This window comes from Arachis ipaensis, chromosome B6, assembly GCF_059453495.1.
Source record: "Arachis ipaensis isolate K30076 ecotype BB chromosome B6, ASM5945349v1, whole genome shotgun sequence".
Taxonomy (NCBI): Eukaryota; Viridiplantae; Streptophyta; class Magnoliopsida; order Fabales; family Fabaceae; genus Arachis; species Arachis ipaensis.
Window position 1 is genome coordinate 135694229 of NC_142441.1, and position 20495 is coordinate 135714723.

The 20495-nt window shown below is 35.1% G+C and overlaps 4 protein-coding genes across 6 annotated transcripts; 2 read left to right on the forward strand and 2 right to left on the reverse strand.

The window, feature by feature from the left end:
- The first annotated feature begins 410 nt into the window (after positions 1–410).
- Positions 411–7605, forward strand: LOC107605026 (S-adenosyl-L-methionine-dependent methyltransferases superfamily protein). 2 transcript variants are annotated; one of them, XM_016306761.3, is made up of 15 exons: positions 411–694; positions 783–897; positions 971–1082; positions 1224–1268; positions 1365–1432; positions 1536–1590; positions 1686–1765; positions 1868–1951; positions 2439–2552; positions 5479–5597; positions 5685–5802; positions 6171–6304; positions 6386–6545; positions 6633–6712; positions 7312–7605. In XM_016306761.3, exons 1-15 carry the CDS (start codon positions 495–497, stop codon positions 7385–7387), a joined length of 1560 nt encoding a protein of 519 aa, XP_016162247.1. In that variant the 5' UTR covers positions 411–494; the 3' UTR covers positions 7388–7605. The 2 variants fall into 2 exon arrangements, with proteins under 2 accessions (XP_016162247.1, XP_020960554.1); XM_021104895.2 differs by having other exon boundaries at positions 6392–6545.
- An 887-nt stretch (positions 7606–8492) lies between these two features.
- LOC107605025 (uncharacterized) lies at positions 8493–14714 on the reverse strand. 2 transcript variants are annotated; one of them, XM_016306760.3, is made up of 15 exons: positions 14430–14714; positions 14044–14307; positions 13876–13973; positions 13396–13558; positions 13192–13302; positions 11695–12711; positions 11454–11606; positions 11279–11378; positions 11093–11187; positions 10323–10511; positions 10155–10211; positions 9973–10044; positions 9735–9833; positions 9339–9470; positions 8493–9211 (listed from the first exon to the last, which is right to left on the reverse strand). In XM_016306760.3, the coding sequence occupies exons 1-15, from the start codon at positions 14550–14552 to the stop codon at positions 8882–8884; spliced, it is 3003 nt and encodes a 1000-aa protein (XP_016162246.1). In that variant the 5' UTR covers positions 14553–14714; the 3' UTR covers positions 8493–8881. The 2 variants fall into 2 exon arrangements, with proteins under 2 accessions (XP_016162246.1, XP_088348039.1); XM_088491913.1 differs by having other exon boundaries at positions 13393–13558; positions 14430–14699.
- Positions 14715–14879: 165 nt separating this feature from the next.
- Positions 14880–16637, forward strand: GHS1 (Ribosomal protein S21 family protein). The gene is made up of 2 exons (XM_016306762.3): positions 14880–15361; positions 16364–16637. Exons 1-2 carry the CDS (start codon positions 14922–14924, stop codon positions 16479–16481), a joined length of 558 nt encoding a protein of 185 aa, XP_016162248.1. The 5' UTR covers positions 14880–14921; the 3' UTR covers positions 16482–16637.
- A 665-nt stretch (positions 16638–17302) lies between these two features.
- Positions 17303–19698, reverse strand: LOC107605028 (uncharacterized protein At4g15970). The gene is made up of 3 exons (XM_016306763.3): positions 19370–19698; positions 18362–18727; positions 17303–17916 (listed from the first exon to the last, which is right to left on the reverse strand). The coding sequence occupies exons 1-3, from the start codon at positions 19508–19510 to the stop codon at positions 17419–17421; spliced, it is 1005 nt and encodes a 334-aa protein (XP_016162249.1). The 5' UTR covers positions 19511–19698; the 3' UTR covers positions 17303–17418.
- Between the last annotated feature and the right edge of the window lie 797 nt (positions 19699–20495).

The window sequence follows — 20495 nt, forward strand, 5'->3', positions numbered from 1 at the left end:
AAAAGGTGTTATATTTTTATATTTTCAATACTACCTTAGTTATATTATTATTAACAATTACCAATATAAATGTAATTTTAATATATTATTATAATAATATTTATATTTAAACATTATATATATTAAATAAATAATTTAAATCAAATATATAAAATTATAATATTTTATAATATTTATAAAATATAATAAAATATAAATAAATAAAAATACATATACTTTATTTTATGATAAAAATATTGATGTAATTTTATACTATTATGATTTTTTTTATTTTTTTTTTATTTAAATAATTCTTTTATTTATTTTTTCTCTATCTAAATAACATACAAATAATTTATTTTTTTCTTCCATTTTCTCTCCTTTTATTTTTTTTTTCAACATCCAAACAAAGTGTTAATTTTTCTTAGCATAATGACCGACATGGGCATGGCCGTGGGATATTTTGCCTCGTTCGTTATCCATTCTCAAAACACAGCAAGCTCCTCCCTCAAACAATGACCCTCCGTCTTCTCTCAGCTCCACCTTCCTTCCCTCTCTTCACCTGCCATGCTTCCTCCACCACCGCCGCCGCTGCCCGTCCCCTCTCTTTGCCTCCGCCTCCGCCTCCGCTTCCTCAACTCTCGTCGTCACCCCCTACTTCTTCCACTCCTCAGTCCCCGCTAACTTGCGCACTTCACTGCCCTCACTTCCAGTCGTAAGAACCACCCTCTCCTCTCTTTCAGTGTTTCTTTATCTTTTGTAACGTTTGTTTTCTTCACTCTGTATATATAATTTTTTGGCAGGTGCTCTGGGTGCACACACGAGTTCAATCTCCACCGTCCGGATATACTGGAAGATGCTACCGATTTCTTTCGGAAACATGGCGTCTCCGATTTCACTTTCGATACCTGCAAATTGGTACTTTTCGATTTCGTTTTCAACTCCGAATTGTAATTAATTAATTCATTTTTATTTGGATTGGTTTTGTTAGTGGGGTTGGAGGTGCCGTGCGAAATTGGCTGTGCGTGGCTCTTCATCGGACCCTCTCATTGGTCTCTATGAAGAGGGTACTCATAACGTAGTTGACATTCCACAGTGCAAAGGTCTTCGCTTGGCTCTGTTTTATTAATGCGTCTGTGTTTTTTCTTTATTATTAGCAATAATAAATTTCATATTAGTGTTCTTATTTGTTAACATGAAATTATGCTAAGTAAGCTTTCTGGGTGCTGTGATCTCTTGGGCAGCTCATCATCCTAATATTAATGCTGCTGTTGAGCTGCTTAGACAGGGTAATTTTTTGTCATTTTTGTTAACTATTTGCTTATTTTATTTTCTAATGCAGTTTTTTGTTAAGTTCTTTTGGGCCATTTCTGAATTTCGTCTAGGTATTGCTGAATTGGATATTGAACCATATGTTGAAGATGAGGGTACTGGCGAGTTGCGATATGTTCAGGTAAACGGTATGTAATAATATCGAATATGTTAGTTTTTTAGTTCAATTGACAATTGAAGTTCTGGATCTGGAAAGTTTTTTGATGTCGAGTGGGTGTATGCAGATGGCTGTAACAACACACAACACGTCTCTTCCAGCAGCAGAAAGATATATGAATGGTTCCTTGTTGCTATTGAATTTTGTGAATAAAATTGAATTGATATTGTTTTGCTGATGGAGTTAATTAAATTGAATTGAATTTATACTGTTTCAGGAAAGGTTCAGGTTACTTTAGTTTGGAATTCAAGAAATGAAAATTCACCTAGTTCAGATAAATTGAATGAATTGGCAAATGTGAGGTTGCTGCTTCCTTTACTTTTTTTAAATGACATAAGTTACTGTGTCAATGCCCTTTTAATCATATAATAAAGTGATCATTTATATGATTGGCTGCAGTTTCTATGGAAAAACGGTGGGCCCAAGAGCAAGCTTCATTTACTCCATTCTGTGTGGGTCAACTTTCAGACTTCGACAAACAATGTGAGTTAATATTTTTTTTTTTCATATGAAACAAATGAATGACGTGTTTGGCTAAATGGAAAATTGTATTGTGAATGTCATTTGGCAATGATGGACGTATAGTTTCAGTTGTGAAGGAAAGAGGGCGCTCGTTTCTTTACTGCTTTTGAATATAAATCGTATGACATTGTTATACAAGTTCTTGCTTAACACTAAGATGGGGGAAATTGGCCACATGATAGCATTGTATCTTGAATTATTTTTTTAATTGTAAGTGATGCTGGACTATGCATCTTTGCAAATGGTCAAAATGGAACTGGAGTCTGACAGGAATGATTTCATTAATACAAATTTGATGAAGTTTTTGGATATTGAAATTTCATATTTATGTCACTTAAGCTATTCTTTTCTGGGATACCTTCTATGCAGATCTTGCAATCATTTTTTTGTTTTGGCAAGATATTTTTATATATAGTCATGCCTTTAAAATGTTTACTTCATGGCCCAGATAATTTTTGGGAATAGATGGAGACATCTTCTTGGAGAAAGAGATTTTTGGGAACATGTTGGTGGAATTGATGTGTCCTTGGCTCCTTCTAGTTTTGGCCAGGCAAACACTAGGGTAAAGACTCTAATCCTGTGAATTATCATAATCTATTTGGCAATTCTGGAATTTTTTCAATTGATAGTTTCATTCAGTTACCATTGAAGCATGGACAAGAAACAAAATATAAACACTACACATTTATATAGAGATAAAATCATGGTATAGACGTACATAGCCGGTAGATAACAAGTGAAATGAATGGATTTATAAATCCATTCTAATAATGTATTTTATCAAATCTTATCATTTTTGAAAGGTTTGTACTGAAATGAATTGATTTGGGTTTCTTAAGTTTTAAAAGACCTTTTTGTGAGTAATGAAGCACAGGGTAGAAGAGAGAGAGAGAGTTTTGAAGCATATAACTAGCGCAAAGGGTAGAAGAGCCTTTACATGCTTAAGTTAGTTGGGGGGTTATCCTAGCTGGCACTTGCTCTAGCTATCTAACGGATCAGTGATTCACTCGGAAACTGTCTCTCAACAAGTTCCTACCGGCAAGTGCACCGGATTGTCGTCAAGTAAAAATTCACTGTAGAGTGAGGTCGAATCCCACAGGGATTGGTTGGTTGATCAATGTTAATTGGAGAATTATGCTAGTTGAGCGAAATCAAAATTGGGTTGAGATTGCAAAATGTAAATTTGGCGGGAAACTTAAATTGTAAGAAATTAAATGACAAAAATTAAAGTGCGAGAAATTAAATGACAGAAGCTTAAATTGCATGAAATTAAATGGGAATGGGGATTAAGCATGAAATTAAAGAGCAGAAAGTAAATAGAATGGGTAGATCAGAGATGGGGATTCATTGGGTTTCAGGAGATATTGAATTCTCTGGATCAAATCATTTTCATCTCTTCCTCAATCAATGCATTCATTGACATTGCTTGGCAATCTTAGATGATTGGATCCCAATGTTTTGGCTCACCAATCTCTCTAAGCATGAACAATTGTCCAATGTCTTGATTTAATTGCTCATGGGAAGAGTTGAAGTTCGGTCACTGACTATACCACACAAATTCATAGATCAAAGTATTGGTAGGATTAAATGTCACAATATCCATCCAACCTCCAATCTAATCCAATATGAGAAATCAATTCTAGCATGAATTCTTCATTCCTCTCTCAAGGATCCGAAGAATTCCAATTATGGATAGCTTCTCTGTCAAGACAACTATCCAATTGAATTAAGATCGAAAGCTTTCTAACAAAAATCAAGAGAAAAGAAAGAAGATGAAAACTACTTTTGATCCATTGAATTACAATAGAGCTCCCTAACCCAATGAAAGGGGTTTAGTTGTTCATAGCTCTCAAAATGGAAAATGGAATTGAAAGATACATTGCAGAATTCAAAGATTTGCAGAAAAGTAAAATTGGCCGAGTGTCAGTATCCTCCGCCCTGCTAAGTGTCAAAAAAAAAAAAGGTGCTTCTAACTTAAATTCTAAGTTATTTATACACTTTCTCCTATTGATCTTCAATCTCTGAATTGGGCTTTTGGCCTTGATTGAATTGGATTGAGGTTGCGCCAATTGATTTCTGTTGCTGTTGAGAAGAGATCTGTTTGAATTGCCAACTTCTGCTGCTCACGTTGGAGTCAACGTTTGATGGCCAACGTTGACTCAAACGCCCCTCTAAGAAATCAGTTCTGCTTGCTGTCATTGGCGTTTGGTTCAACGTTGGAGTGCCAACGTTCTTCTACCCACGCGTACGCGTGCCTCGCGCGTTTGCGCCCTTGGGGTCAGAATGCGCATCCACGCGTGCGCGTACGCTACGCGTGCGCGTGGATGCAAAAATCCCATTTCCAGTTTTAAAATCACATAGAAGAACGTTGGCCTCAGCGTTGGACTGGCAACGTTCCCTCCAACGTTGGCCTTTCCACGCGTGCGCGTCAGCTACGCGTGCGCGTGGATTGTCAGAATTTCCAATCCACGTGTGGGCGTACAGCACGCGTGCGCGTCGCTACAGATTTCCAAATTCTCCAGAAAGCTCATTTTATCACAACGTTTGGGGTAACGTTGGCTTGCCAACGTTCCCTCCAACGTGGGCACCAGCAGTTTATGCAGAATCTTGCTCTGCTTTCTTCCCAATGTTTGAGGCAACGTTGGTGGTCCAACTTGGCTACCAACGTTGCTTCTTGTGCATCCTTTCCATGCTCCTTCTTCAACTTCCTCCCATGCTTTCCTTCACCTATCATCCACCAATTCATGCATCAAAGCCTTGCTAAAGTCATGAGAATTCTCATCATTCTTAGCACACAAGTAATTATAGCACAATTCTCATAAAATTGCATCAAATTAACCATGGTTGGATGAATCTAGGCATACATGAATTTCTAACCCAATTGCTTACTTATAACTCAAGAAAGTGCATAAAACCTATTAAAAACAAAGAAAATGGCTAGTGAAAGTAGCCTAAGATGCCCTGGCATCAATCATCTTAACTTTTTCTACTTCTTCTAGACTCTTCTAGACTTCTACTCAGCTTACTCTATTATGCCCCCTAAAACTGGCTTTCTACAACTCTGAAAATCTGTTACAAGTAAGTTCTCTCTTAGGCTCAGAAACTTTTCTTTAGATACTGTGTTAGTGAAGATGTCTGCTTGGCTGCTCATCATTGTGGGAATATGAACAACTAGTAGCCCTACTTTTAAGTGTTCGCGCTTTGTAAGAATTAAACCAAAGAGCAAAATTAAATTGATGAGATGGAGGAGCGACATTCATAAAATACATTCTCCTTTTGTGCAAATGTTTTTATTCAGTATTCTTATATCACAAAGGTCCACTTCTAATAACAGGACTAGTATCTTTCTTGCTTTCACATGTGATTTTCCAGCTATTGAATCATTCACTGATGAGCATTCTATAATATAATTGATATTTGATATGTACAAAACCTGTTTATATTGCATGAGATGATAATAACCAATATTGTGATATTCCTTCATCCAGGCTTTTGATGTCTTGCTTCGGAAGTTACAGAAATATGTTCCACATAGGGCATCTGTTGCAGATTTGTATGCTGGAGCTGGGGTAATTGGGTTGTCATTAGCTGCCACTAGAAAGTGCAGGCAAGAGTTTGTGGTTCTATGCCTCTAAATTGTTACTTTTTGTTACATCGCGGAGTTCGAGAATTTATGTTTCTAGTTGTCTTTCAGGTCCGTTAAATGCATCGAGATTAACAAAGAGTCAAAGGCATCTTTTGAGAAGACTATTGGTCGGTTGCCTGCCACAGTTGACAGCAGTATCACGTGGCATCATGCCGATGCTTCCAGAGTTAGTAGTGAATATTTGAAGCCTCATCATACATTCATGTTTTACCTCTATTATTTTTCTGATTTATGTAACTTTTATTGCTACAGCTTAAATTTCGGTGTGCATGTTTCATCAGAAGCATAAAGTAAATGCATTAGAATGATGAAAATTAATGTTGATTCAAAATATCAAGACTAAATTGCAGTCAAATTCCGAAGTGTTAAATTAAACTGATTTCAAAAAATTCAGCACTAAATTGATGGCTTTTACATGTCAGGAGGACTAAAAATGATTTTTTTAAAAATTTTTTTATCAGTCTATGTGATGATTTTATTTAAAAGAATAGAAAGATGAACTTTGGAATTGATTGCTATTATCCTTGTCGCCAGGAACCTTTTTTATGGCTTGTGGGTTCAGATGTTGTTGTTGTTGATCCTCCCAGAAAAGGACTAGATGTATCACTAAAAGATGCATTGCAGAATATATCATCAATGGAGCGAAAAGTCTTTTCATCATTTGAGAGGTTGTTCCTTTTGTTAACAGATGAATTTTGGTAAATTTGAAAATATCTCCCTTCGCAAATTTCTGATTCATTGCAAGTTAGTTGCAGCTCAAACTCAGTCAAGGAAGAGAAACGACCGTGGGTTTTACGTGCTAAAGAAGATTCAGTCCAGGTTGGAAGAAAACCGCCTCCTGAGAACATTCCTCAATCAGTGCCCCAAACCCTGATATACATAAGTTGTGGATGGGAAAGCTTTAAGGAGGTATTCCCATGATTTATGTTTTATGATTGTGCTTCGACTTTTTAAAACTTGAATTATCCATATGTTAATTTGATGAATTGTTGACAGGACTGTAAGTCATTGTTGTCCAGTAAGGCTTGGCATTTGGATAAAGCTCATGGGTTTAATTTCTTTCCTGGTACCCAAAGGTATTTATGTCATTTCTATAACTTAGTATTTGTTTAATTATGTGTCTCTAGTATTTATTCTTGTCACTATATTTTTTATCAACAAGGGGAAAAACATATTTGTGTAGTTAATAAATCTTCATCTTCCATTTTCTCAATTTGAATTACATCCAATTTTCAATCCAGTTCTTGTTATGATTTATCTAGAAACCTGAACCTTATTATTTTTTCGTTTCATTTGTTCATATTTCTCTGTAGTAAGAAATTAGCCCTTGTAGTTCTACTTAAGAGGTATGGATATGTGAAGCACCTGAGAGTTTCAAGTGATGCTAATTTTTCTTCTTTAGTTGAGCCAAAGTAGGAAATAAGAATCAAACCTTATATTCATTTCCACTTAGCCCTAAATGCTATATTCTAAAATAAAAATGAACCAGCTTAATAAATATTTATATAACCTTTATTCTTATAGTTCTCATATACATATCTATATATGGTAGGATACATTGTTTGGTTGATTCCCCCTTCCCCCTTCCCCCTTCCCCCTCTCCCCCCCCCCCCCAAAAAAAAAAAAAGAAAAATGAAAAAAAAAAATTGATTTGTCATCTTCCATTTGGTTGCAGCATTGAAATTCTAGCAGTGTTCAAGAGGGGACCTCAGAAAAAGAAACCTGGAAAGAAAAAGAAAAAACACTTGTAATTGTCTGAGAGACTGAGACCTTAAGTCCTTAACTAACATACTGATCAAAATCGAGGAAGTTTCATTTGCACCTGCAACATGGATGGAGCAGATAAATTTAGTAGAAGTCTATATAATTTCCATTTTCTGGGAGGGTTTTTGTGCTGTTGTTAAAAGGAGTTTTGTATAAAAACAATTTTGATTAATTTTTGTAGAAATAATATTAAATTAAATTTTGAGTGTAGTTTTGTTTTTTTTTTTTTGTTTGGTCAAGTGGATTGGACAATCCCTAATCCTAGGTATCACAACACACCCACACTACACACTCACCTACACAACATTTAAAGGTTCATATTCAACACTTGGTGCACTCAATCACAAGGTTTGAATCCGGGTATAGCATATTAAGAGGCATATGGTTTAACCAGTTGAGCTAAGTCTCAATTGCAGTGCGGTTTTGTTTGTGCATCTTGTTTGTCTTCATGCTGTCAATCCAAGTAACACAATCCAGATGAGAAACTGCTGGCACAAGAGGAAAACGTAGCTATGGGTTGTCCCAATGTTTTCTTCAACCATGCTAGATTTTGTTTTACATGTTTAGTTTAGCTTTTCAATTTTATGTAAAATCATGAATTTTGCTAGGTTGGTGATGATTTAAATGACCAAGAACTAACTTTTTGATGAGCCTTTTATTCTTAAAACTAAATTTTATCTGACCAAAAAAAAAAAAGCTCCATACGCAAACATCTTGTGTTAATGCAAGGTCCAAAAAAGGGCCGAACCTAAAGGGTGTAATGTATGCCGTCTAATTTGATAACTACACTACAGTTTGAATCTGTGACTTTGAGATCAAAGGAAGACAACTCAACCAAATCAAGAACAAAAATAAAAAGGCCTTTAATCTCACAAAACAAGTAACAACTTGGGAGATCTCACAAAACAAGTAACAACCGGGGAGATCTATATTCGCTTAAGAGATTGCGGGTTCGAGTCATTATCTTCGATAAAAAAAAAAGGTGAAAACTCAAGTGCAGTTGATAACAACTCAATTATCAACTTCATGTGAAGCCGACTGCACCTGAGTTTCCAAAAAAAAAAAAAAAAAGTAAGTGGGGAGGCATACAAGTAAGCGTATATGGACCAACTTAAAGGACTGTGTGCTGTGCAGCAGTGCAGACATGAAGCAGCACGGCACACGCTATAGACATTATGTTACACAAATTATCTGATGCAAGACATAAAACAAAACGCACCAGCATTCTCTTTACAGTTACTCGTCAACTTAGCTATGCACTCGTGCAAGACATAACCAACACTACTAGATACAACGTGGTTCCTGCTATGCATTCAAGCAACCTTCCATTTTTACAGCAACGTTGCTAACAAAATTTCCGAACAAGTAAATGGAAGAGAGGACACAAGAACGCCTGCCTATTTAACTGTACAACAAAAAAGCAGGCGAAGATTCATCTTTGTATTCAGATACAGATACATGCTGTGATGAGCCACGTTTGATCAGACATTTCTACCCAATCTTGAAGTGACGCTACCAGAGCTGGAGCCAGTCATCAAATTTCCATTAGCAGTCATGTAGAAGTAATTGTAGTTAATTCTGGTGACCAAATCCGCCAAATGTGGGAAATGCCCAACATTCAGTTTGAAAGATAAGACCCTGAGTAAGAAAGCAATGCAATCATCAAACTGTTTCTCTATCCGGTCCACTTCCATCTCGCACCTTGCGTTGATTGCCGAAACAGCTCCACCACTGCTTAACGTTTGCTGAATGGTATAGAAGTCTAAGGCTAAGCCAAGGATGCTGTTAATGCGACTAGCAATCAAAGCCCCCTAAACACAATCAAGAATACTGAAATTAGTCGGGCTTTGCTACAGTGTAATTTATAGATGCACCAATCTAGATTCAAAACAGTGTATTTATGAAGAACACAGAGACCCAAAGAGAATGATAAATCACCAGCTTATCAGGAACCACAAAGCACTGTCGTTGAATGGATAACATGTACGCCTCATGGACTTCAATGACTTCGTCCAGAGATTTAGCTGCTTTCATCCCTTCACATAGTTCACGCCATGCACTGTGATATACCTGCATATAGTATTGACAGCTAAAATTCTCATCTTCCATTAAAAAAATGCAGAATCACATAATCAATATGGATAGAAAGATAATATACTGTGATTGGTTAATACCATAAAAGGAATCAGAAGGCATCAAAAGCCATCACAACCAGCCATTCTATTAGTAAGTAGGTTTCATTCTTTATTATTTATATTCTTCCTTTTCCCTCCAAAATCTAGTGAACAGACTTTGCAAGGTAATTCTTGTGCTTATCTTGATGCATGTACATACCCTATCCATTACATATTGGTGAAAAGCGTCCACAAAATGAAGGAGTTTCTGCTCCACTATCCAATGATGTTTTCTGTCGTTTGTTGAAGATCCTCTACCCTGCAAAGAGTGATCGATCATTTTTATGAATTTCGTAAAATGTAAAAGTATATTGTTGAGTTTATTAACGTTCAAGAAAGATTTAGCCAAGGGAGAACATGCTCCACTGCAGAGAAAGGGAGGTAATCTGTGAAGGCACCTTCCACATCCATCTTCGCACTTTATCTAGTACAGATTTCGCACGCTTGACCTTCAACAAGAACCGCATCACCTAAGAATTGAAAACCAACAAAAGAAATATGATAATCAGAATGTTTAAAATAAAAGAACTAAAAACCTAAGAAAATGAAACAGAAATCCAAAAACAATCCTGATTGATACCTGGTCATATTTCCTAATTGCATCTGCATTGACAATAAGTTCAAGAGGCCAAGGGACCTGCCAACACCGAATTTTCAAATTTACTGTTACTTATAAATCTCTGGAAACTAATATTTGAGATAAACAGTATTTAGTAAGAAACACACAATAAACCAACCAAACAATGACCTTATATGTGAATTTCAGCATATCAAGGCCATCAATTCCAAAGCTATTGATGTGACTTTTATGAGGAGTACTTGAAAGAACACCAGCTGTCAAAGCATGCTCATCCTGGTCAACATTTTTTGTTATTGATACTACCAATGAATCTGGAGTACTTAACAGCATACAATCAGCAGAATTACTGATTGATTCCTGCAGCACACATACATTAAAAAGATTATGATAGCAAACATAAACGTGTTCAACAGAGTAACACAAACAAAAAACAACCATTAAAAGTCATTTCATAGACAAAGAATGGGAAAAATGTGTGAAATACAATATAACCATGTTATGATGTGATCAATCATAAAAAATATTTACCGTAAAATATACTTTTTACCTCTAACGTTTAATTTGTTTCAATTTCACCCCTAACATTTGAAATAAGTTTCAATTCTATTCCTATCATTAATTTTTTACAGTCAACTATTTTTTTCCAAATTCACCCATTAAATTTTGACCATAACATTTGGATTTGGTTGGAGTTTAGGATTAGGGTTGGAATGGGTGGTTAAGCTAAATTTGGAAAAATATTTACTTACTGTTAACTGTAAAAATAAATTAACAATAAAGGATATAATTGAAACTTATTTCAAACATTAGGAACAAAACTGAATGAATAATTTTGAAGAATTTTGAAAACGTTAGGGACAAAAAAACATATTTTACACTAATATTTATTTAGGTAAAACAAATGGGATACTGAGTTCAATAAGATCAAGTAAATCTACCTGTAATATTGAGTTCAATTCAAAATCATCTTCCCATGTTTCACCCTTGTCCAACTTATTGAAAATTAAAGTCAGAAAGTGTTGCAACAAATCACCTGCAAAAGACAAGAACCAAGATGACCAATTGCCCATACCAAGATAGAACAAAATAGTGATGCCCAATATGAAAATCATTTAAGCAGACACCTGAACCCAGCAAGTATATAGCACGCAACACTGCAAGCTCATCCATCAACCTCCATTCATTCATCAACTTCAATAACATATTCCTCCCAATATAATCCACCTGTTCAATTCAAAATTCAATTTTAAATACTAATAGTATGAATCCAGATATTTGATATTGTTTAATGTAATTTACCTGTTTCTGAATGTACATAGATAGACAGTACTGCATAATAACAAGAGGGAGTGGGGTAGTCCTTAGGTCAACATTTTGCATCCAGTGAAGAACCCTTGAAGGAAGAGTGCTGTTTCTCTGGAAAGGCAAAAGCTCTGACACAGGAAGATCATCCTGTTTCAAATTGTATATATATTTTGTTTAGGGCGCCAAACTACTGCAACCTACATCTAATGCTTGCTAGACTAGGAAAAAGAAATACCTGAAATGAAGGCAGAAGTGTCGGAAAAGGAAGCAACATTTCCAGTAGCTTTCTGTCATCCTGTGAGCGAAGATACTCAGGCTCACCATACTGAAAACCGAAAGTATAGTTCGTTCCCTTAACATCAGAAAAAGTTGTACTTCCTCCACCAAATACAGCCGTTCTTAAAACCTCATCATTTAAAGAAGGCAAGCAGAACTTTCGTGATATATTCAATTTTCTCAACACATCACTGTTTTTCCTAAGGTCCATTTGACATACAGCAATAACTGGATTGTTTACATATGATCTCATTAAGAGTTGGAATTCATCTTCAACCACTTTAGCTTCTTTCACTTCTCCTGCATCATTACTAATGCCTTCATATTTTTGCTTCAAATCAGCTGAGCTTTTCTGAGATAAAGCATCATTCAAGAACTTATACCAAATCTTTTCTGAGTGTGGCAGAGCAGTTAGATTTTCATTGCCCTTACTCTCTGTTTTTTCATCCTTTACACAGGAAAGTGTGTATTCAGATTCATACCAGTCATCTTGCCAAAAGTACTTGTGCACATGGTCACCATCACCTATAAGCCCAGCTAGTGACACAGAAAAAACTTCTGCCAATGTTAACCCAGCTTTGTTTTGAGCAGGATACACACCATAGTTAAAATATTTAGTAGTTCCAATCTCATAATTACTTCCTTTGCTACAAACTGCTAATGAATTAGGGGCATAGCGCATCAGCTGCAAAGATTTCCCAGCTGAAACTATTGACTTGGCTAAATCCTTAATAAAAAAGGGACAAGCTGGACAGTCTATTGTGCTCTGTTCTTTCCCTTTAATTGTTCCAGATAAAGAGGTGGATTCCCTACCACGCATTTGCTTGTCATTTGATGCTGGTAGAGGATCATTAACATAATTTTTGGAAGAGAACTCACCATGTAATTTACTATGATGTAACTTCCTTAATAAATAACTCTTCTCCCAAAACTCAGCCTCATCAACTGATACTTCTTTATTAGCAAAAAAGAACATCTGAAAAGGGAGATGATATGATCAATGCCACATGAAAGGATGTTTGGAGTATCTGATTCTGTGTTTAGAAAAATATTACAATAAGAAATATACAGAAAGTGCTTTCAGTTGAAAAGCTACTTTTGTCCAAAATTAAGTCAACCAAGCATGTTCTAACCAGTACATGGCAACAAAAACCATAAATGATTGAACTTGCAGCATAATGTAACAGATTTAAATATTAAATTCATTATAGATCATATATATTGTTAAAATGTATAAAATGATGCCTTAGAACTTTTCAAGAATATTACATAAAAATTGAATAATTGATTGTAACCATTTCAAAAATGCAGCTCATGGTCAGAAAGACTTCATCAATTTGAACCAAGAGAAAATTCCTTAACTACACAACATAGTATACGAGTAACTTATATGACACTCTTTGGTACCAAAGCGAGGAAGAACATTTCCCATGAGATGAGATTCAACAACAATTACCTCGTTAGAAGGATCATCAAGTATTCCTTCAAAAAGCCAAGAATCTAGACCCTGAATATATGGCAATAAGCTTCCAATATACATACACAGCACCATTTGATAAGCTTCATCCTGCAATTGTGAGAGATTCTAAAGTTTGAAAACATGAACCAGGAAAGTTCTCTAAAAAGAATTACAAATGTAACACAGGAAAATAGACACAACCTCACCACCTTGTACAAGACACATCTCATCAAGCTTCTTATGCAGATAGTCAAGCACGTGAACTGCTAGATCTGCTGTTGGTATAGATGCACCAAGCTCAAAGTATGCCCTGGGTATCGCTTCATGGACTATTCGGAATAGGAACTCAGCACCTGAGCAAAGACTACAATCCGCAACTGATCATCAGATACTGTCATGTCCCCCCAGTCACTAAAACAAATAAAATCTGAAGAGATATATTCTAAAATACAATTTGACATTGACTTGATTGTAAGCATGACCTCAGATAAAACAAAGTGACATTGCTTGATCAATGTAACCAATCTCACCTAAAATCAACTTAACAACAAGAAGAAGAAAGTTTTATCCCACTAAGTAGGATACGCTACATAGATCAAACACGAAATGTAATTTTAACAAGCATGCACACAAATAAGATATTAATTCTGCTAAAAGTTCAAATATGTAACAATTAGAAACCTCGATAAAGAATTCGCCAATCCTAACAAGGTGGGAGTGGTTAAGCCATCAGCATTGCCTGCAGGGCTTTCCTCCTTCAACGCAATATCACGCAACCGCTGCAAAACAACGACATAGCATATATAAATTTCGATCTTGTTATGATTCCAATGAGTATGAGACACACACCTTAAGCCAGGCCAGAGCAGAGGACGCAAATGCCTTCAGAGTCGGAGGAGGTTTCGCCGCCGCAGCTTCGACCTTATCAATGGTAATCTCCACCAACTGGAGACAGGTGGCAGCATGGATGAACTGAGTGAGAAGAGAATTGAGACTTCTCTGGGACAAGTGACTCAAGTATATTCCACTCTTGCTACAAAAACTGTTGGCACTGTGATCCCAAAAGAAGAGGGAACCAGAAAACCCTTGCAGCATTCGCAAAATACCACGTACCTAAATCAGAGAGTAGACATTGAAACGCACCAGTAACACATTCGTCAAAAAATCTTATGGAAGCTAAGATTCTACCAAGACATCAGAATTTAAAGGAAAAAGAAAAAAGGATAATGCTGTACGAGTTCGAGTTCATTAGTTCGCAAGGACGATATTGGAGCTGCGAAGTGTATTTGCTTGGCCAAGGGATCATAGATTTTGTGGATTAAGCTTCGGGCAAACTGTGGTTCTGCCCCCATAACCATAACCTGTTTTCTGATTTAGGCACCGCTCATTCACGGTGGATGGTGGTGGTGACGGAAAAGCGAGAGAAGCAGTAGAGATCGGAATCTGTGCCTTTAAGTGTTTTCTCTTTTTTCTTCTTTTGGTGTATGTGCTATGGGTTTGAAATCAAATATCTAAAATACGAAATTTAGTCTCTAATAATAATTATGTTATACGAATATTAAATATTAATTATTAAATTAATCACCGATATAAAATATAAAATATACAAAGAAAAAAGCGATCGGGTCAAGTTCCAACCCGGGCATGGTCCTAGTTGGACATTTAAAAGATAAAACTGAAAAAGCAAAAAGGTTAGACTCTTGTTTCACTCTTCCCCACCTCACATTATGATGGCAGCCTCATCCTCCCTCTCCAACTTCTTCTCATTCCTCTTACCCTCAAAACAACCGCCACCATCTCCGTCGCCACCGCCACCACAAATCGCCATAACCACTCGCCACAAGCCCACTCCCAACTCCGTCTCCCTCGTCGCCCAAAAACAGCAACATGACCCCTCGTCTTCTTCTTCTTCTTCCTCCTCGGAGCTTTCTTCAGTGATGTGCCCTTCCCTGGCGCACGCGAACACGCTGTTCTTCCGATCGGCGTACAATGTGCAGGTGGTGGTAGACGACAACGAGCCCGAGGAGAGGCTCCTCAACAGGTTCCGCCGGGAAGTTATGAAGGCCGGCGTCATTCAAGAGTGCAAGCGCCGGAGGTTCTTTGAGAACAAACAGGACCAGAAGAAGCGCAAGTCTCGCGAAGCTGCCAAGCGTAACAAACGTAGCAGGTGACCTAGAATTTATGATTTAAGTGTTTAATTTAGTTTCGGAAATCGCAAACTGGTTATTTGGTTTGTCTTGAGAACTGACTTGTTAATTCGTGAAACTGCGGAATTTAGTGTGTCTGTCTTGTTTTACTTTTTTTTTTTAGAATTGAGAGTTTATATAGAGTTGATTAGGCCAAAATTGGTTATGTATGATTAATTTTGATCGAAAATGATATATGTTCGGTAATTTTTTTTCTTTCTTTCTGGAATTGATTTTGACAAGCCATAATTAATAATCAATAATAGAATTGGAGAAGTGACAAAGTTTCACATGTGTATAATTGATTTTCACACTATAATCAATTATGGAATTTTGGTTAACTGAAAAACCAAACATGATCTAAAATGCACATAATTGATTTTGGTCTATTTTTCACTTATTGTTAGATTAGGTTATATGTGTTCAAGAACTAGTTCAAGTTAGATGATCTTTTTTGTCACTTTTTCACTTGATTCACAGGCTTTTTAGCGCAGTTTTAGAAGCTTCTAGAAATTTCGAGAACTAATATGAATATATTTGTCATCCATATCATGTTGGAAGTGATGTGGAATGTCAACACCTCATCTAATATGACATCAATGAAAACATGATAGCACAATAATGAAAACATAATTAAGAGGTGACTCGCACTTTACACCCCCTAAAAACTAAATTTTTAGATTTCAGGACTCTTACTCGAAGTTGTGCTTAAATTATAAAATTAGTGGACTGAATGTTGCTTTAAGTGGATGATGGGAACTTATGCTTTTCCAATGGTGCATTGTCTAGTGTCTTTTGTGGTTGTGCTTACATGTAAAACTGCAAATCACTTCTATTGTATCTAGGGTTGGAATGCAACTTTTAAATGAGTCGCTTAAAATGTTTCTGCTTCAATTATATGTGCTGGGATGAGAAAAGGTGTTCGTTTCGTGTTTGCTGATGTAGTTTTCTTCATAATTGTTTGTTTTCGCTGTTGTTTCCAGGCGCCCACCGATGAGATCTCCAATGCAGAACAGGCAGGATGTCCTCTCAACAACAACTAAGAAGGAGGAAGATGATGATAACTGGGATCTACCTGAAGAAGACGGATTGAGCGCATGATGCTTTACATTCTGTTCTATTCTTCGCGTCTTACTGTGAGAGCCTTTTGCTGCATTTAAGTTCTGTTTAGTAAAACAAGTTTCTTGGACTCAACTAGTGTTATGTCCAACATATATTAAGTTAATATTATGCAATTTGTTCATTTGTGCATCAAAAGCTCACTCTGCCCTTGATTCTCTAAAATCTTGCAGCAGTCTGATTTTGTGTCCCTCTTTGCATTATCTGAAAACTCCTCTAGATGTGTAGTACCATTAATAAAAAATCAGATTAGTTATTTATTATCAGCGTCAACGCTGTCCATAATCAAAGAGCATAGTTGTGCCGAAGCAAGGCAGGTGTTGTGAAAATTCGGTTGTTTTTCTAAAGGGAATAATTCATTATTTGAACCTTCAACTAGTCAGAGACCTCTTATTATCACAAATTTTTTGGAAGAACTAAGATCATCAGTTGGTTCTGCGAGTCTTGAGTTATCAGCCTAGTTCATATTTTTGGACTTTGGAGAGTAGATTGAAAACAGCAGAGGCTTCACCTCATATATCTCCAAAAATGTCAAGACAAATGGTCTAAACTAAGAATTTTTTGTTTTAGCTTATCGTGCCAAAAAAAGGGTGCATTTTTAAGCCGAAAAGAAATCAGTTTTTGCATAATCAGATAGAATATCTAAAAGTAACTAGAAGTTTGTTTCTTTTTTTTTGGTGAAAAAAGTAACTAGAATCCTTTTTTTTTTTTTAACACTCGAATAGAAACTGAAATGTTAAATAAAAAAAAAAGGCTTTTAGCTTTAGTCCCATAAAAAAAGTTAGAACAAATGCACTATAAATAACACAGATGTAGCACGTTATATTTCCTGTCATAACTCATACACTAAAATTTACATTCTTCAGGGTCCTCTATTTGGTAAAATAAATTCTTTCTAACCTGAAAATTACATCATGTTCTAAGTAAATTTCCTTCCTAAGCATTTCCATGGCCTCCCCATAATCATTTTGCCCGAACCTGATACATTTTTTCTGAACTGAATCCAATCATCAAGAACACTCCTAAGGTCATGAACCTTGTTTGTGAGATCTTCACAGCAGTTAGCATGGATGGTAGAAGCTTCCATCAACATATCCTTATTTTGCTGACAAAATCCACCAAAATAAGTTGTATCTATGTGGTTAACACGGAAGCCATAAGCTGCAACCATATCTTGATTTTGCGCTATGGTTGCACATAATGAATCTTCATCTGGAGACTTTGGAAACAGAAACTTGACCAATTTCCAGTACTTGAGGAATTCAAAAGCTATACCATTCGCTTTCAAGAAAAAGATTCCACCGTCGTGAGAGTAATCGCCGCTCTGCACATTACCAGAGGAATCACACGAAATTGAGAGCTCTTGAATTGGATTGAAGTGTGATAACGGACTTCTCAGCCATAGTACATCTGCTTCCTGCAAAACAATAAGTCTCATGCAATTCATACTTTTAATAAACACCAACACTTGACCTTAATTAAATTTGTGTATTTTCCAACTTTTCTTCCGAGATCTCCAGCCATCAAAGGCTATAAATATTAGGGGCCAAATCCCCCTCAGGTGTCGCCACCCCCATCCCGCTTTGAGGTGACGGCTATCTGGTGGCTCCCTGATTAATCTCCCGTTCCACCACTCTGAAAAGTTCTTGACCAGAACACTATACTTTTCTAAAGTAGAGAATTAAGACCCAGGATACAAATACATAAGTTTTGATATTAGTATTATTATCTATGTCATCTCTGTATTTGAGTCCTGTCTTTGAAATGAAACATTATGTTATTTATTAGCAAAACCTAAAAAATTAAAAAATAAAAAAGTATCCATCATCATTTGCAAGTTGAAGGCTGATCAAAATCCATACCGTGAAGATTGTGTTGTAACCCAATTCAAGCATTTCTAACAGAACATTGTTCCTTCTCCAACTGAACGAACTGTGATCTGGGCCTGTGGTGGATTGTATTTTGGTGGCAAAATAATGCACAAAAGTGTTGGGGTGGATGCAATGGTGATGCAAGGAAATGCAGTATTCATAGGCTTTGGGGTCCATGGCTATGACCGCCAAGTGATTCAAGAATCTTTGAGTCCCATCTCCATGTTTGAAGCTTTGAAGAAAAACGTCAAGAATAGATCCAGGTCTTGCCCATGATTCATCCACCATGGTTAGGATGATTGTTCTGTCTGGCATGGCCACTTTCTTCAGCACTTGAACCAACTCTTGTCTTTGTAACTGATAAGTAAGGACAAATCAGCAACAACTTTAGATTTTAGACGTATAATTTTTTTAAATTTTTAGATAAGCAACTTTTTTTGTTAAACTGATTGTTATTGTTTATTAGTGGAACTGCCTATAAAAATTGGCAAGTTCTATATAGATGTAAGCATCTGCTACTCCGACCTTAAAATTCCATACCAAATCAATCAGAGGCCAGCACCAAGCTTCTGAAGACCAATCAGGTTATAATCAAATAATAAATTTATCCATAAAATATATTTTATTAAAAATTAATTTTTTATATTTTATTATTTTAAACGAATTAATAACTAAAAATCAAATCGATTTGACCAATTTATCAATTTTTTATTAATTTTTGACCAATTCACTTTGATAGATATTGTTAAAATTAATTAAAATATTCGATACGTTCCATTCTCAAACTTTTAAAAAATACCATAAATTTAATAATTGAGTGTTACACCAAAATTTTGTCAGTATTCAGAAAAATTAGCCCCTATTTTTATCCTGTCGGCCAATTTTCAGATAATATTTCCCTTCAGATACAATTCACGACTAATTTTACTTTGTTATCTTTGCTAAGAAATAATATCATAAATAAATAAAATGAATAAGAATATGTAAAATAATGCTTACAGTTGATGGAGATTTGAGCACACTCTTTATGTCAGCTTGTTCAAGTGACCCATTATAGTGATACAGAAGGAAACACAGCAACACGATCAAGAAAGCTATCAGAGGAAGATGAAGAGGCTTTCTCAATGCTAAAGCTCTCATGCTTAATTCCCAATGGAAAAAATAATGGTATGGGAAATTTATTCTAAGTTGGCTGGATTATAGAATTTAGTTCTTATGTCTTCTGGCCATTGAAAATAAAAAGAAGCCAAATTACGTATTTAAAGGGCATTTCTTTGCATAAAAGCAGAACCCAAGTGGTTCTCGGACTAAGCAGAAACAGACAATATGGAATAAATGGCTGTCATAAATTTTATTCATATTTTTTCTCTTTCTTTAAAAATTTTCTCTACGAAAAAGAAAAAAAATTTAATTAATTTTCCAAATTTGTTCGATTGAACAATTATTTAGAATTAAAAAGGATATTCTTTCCATATTGTTAAGAGAAAATGAAAATTGTGTCTAATTAAACGAGTAAATAACATTATTCTCTCTTTTATTTATAAAATATATATTTTTCTCTCTTGTAAAATCAAAATATCTTATTTTTTAGTTCATTTAACTACAAGTCTACAATACCCTTCAACAATAATTATAATTATATATATAAATTAGTGATAAATTATTTGATTGATTCAAAATAATAATAAAAATAATAATATAAAATATTTTAAGTTGTTATCAAGATATTTTAATAATAATAATAACAATATAATATTTTTTAATTTGTTACAAAAATATTTAATTTAAACTTTTATATATTACATTATTAATGATAAAATATTTAAATATTACTATTATTATTATTTGGTTGATTAAAGAAATACTAATAATAAAAATAATATATTTATTGTCAATGTAATAATTTTTATTTATTTCAAATATTGTATCATTAATTATGTAATATATAAAAGGATAAAATCTTGAAATTTTTGACAAATTTCAAAAATGCTAATAATATTTAATTTATTTTAATTTTATCCCTAATATTTTAAATATGTTTTAATTATATGTTTGAAATTTTAGTCTAGAGTTGTTATATCATATGTTATATATATTTTTAGAGTATAATTGAAACATATTAAAA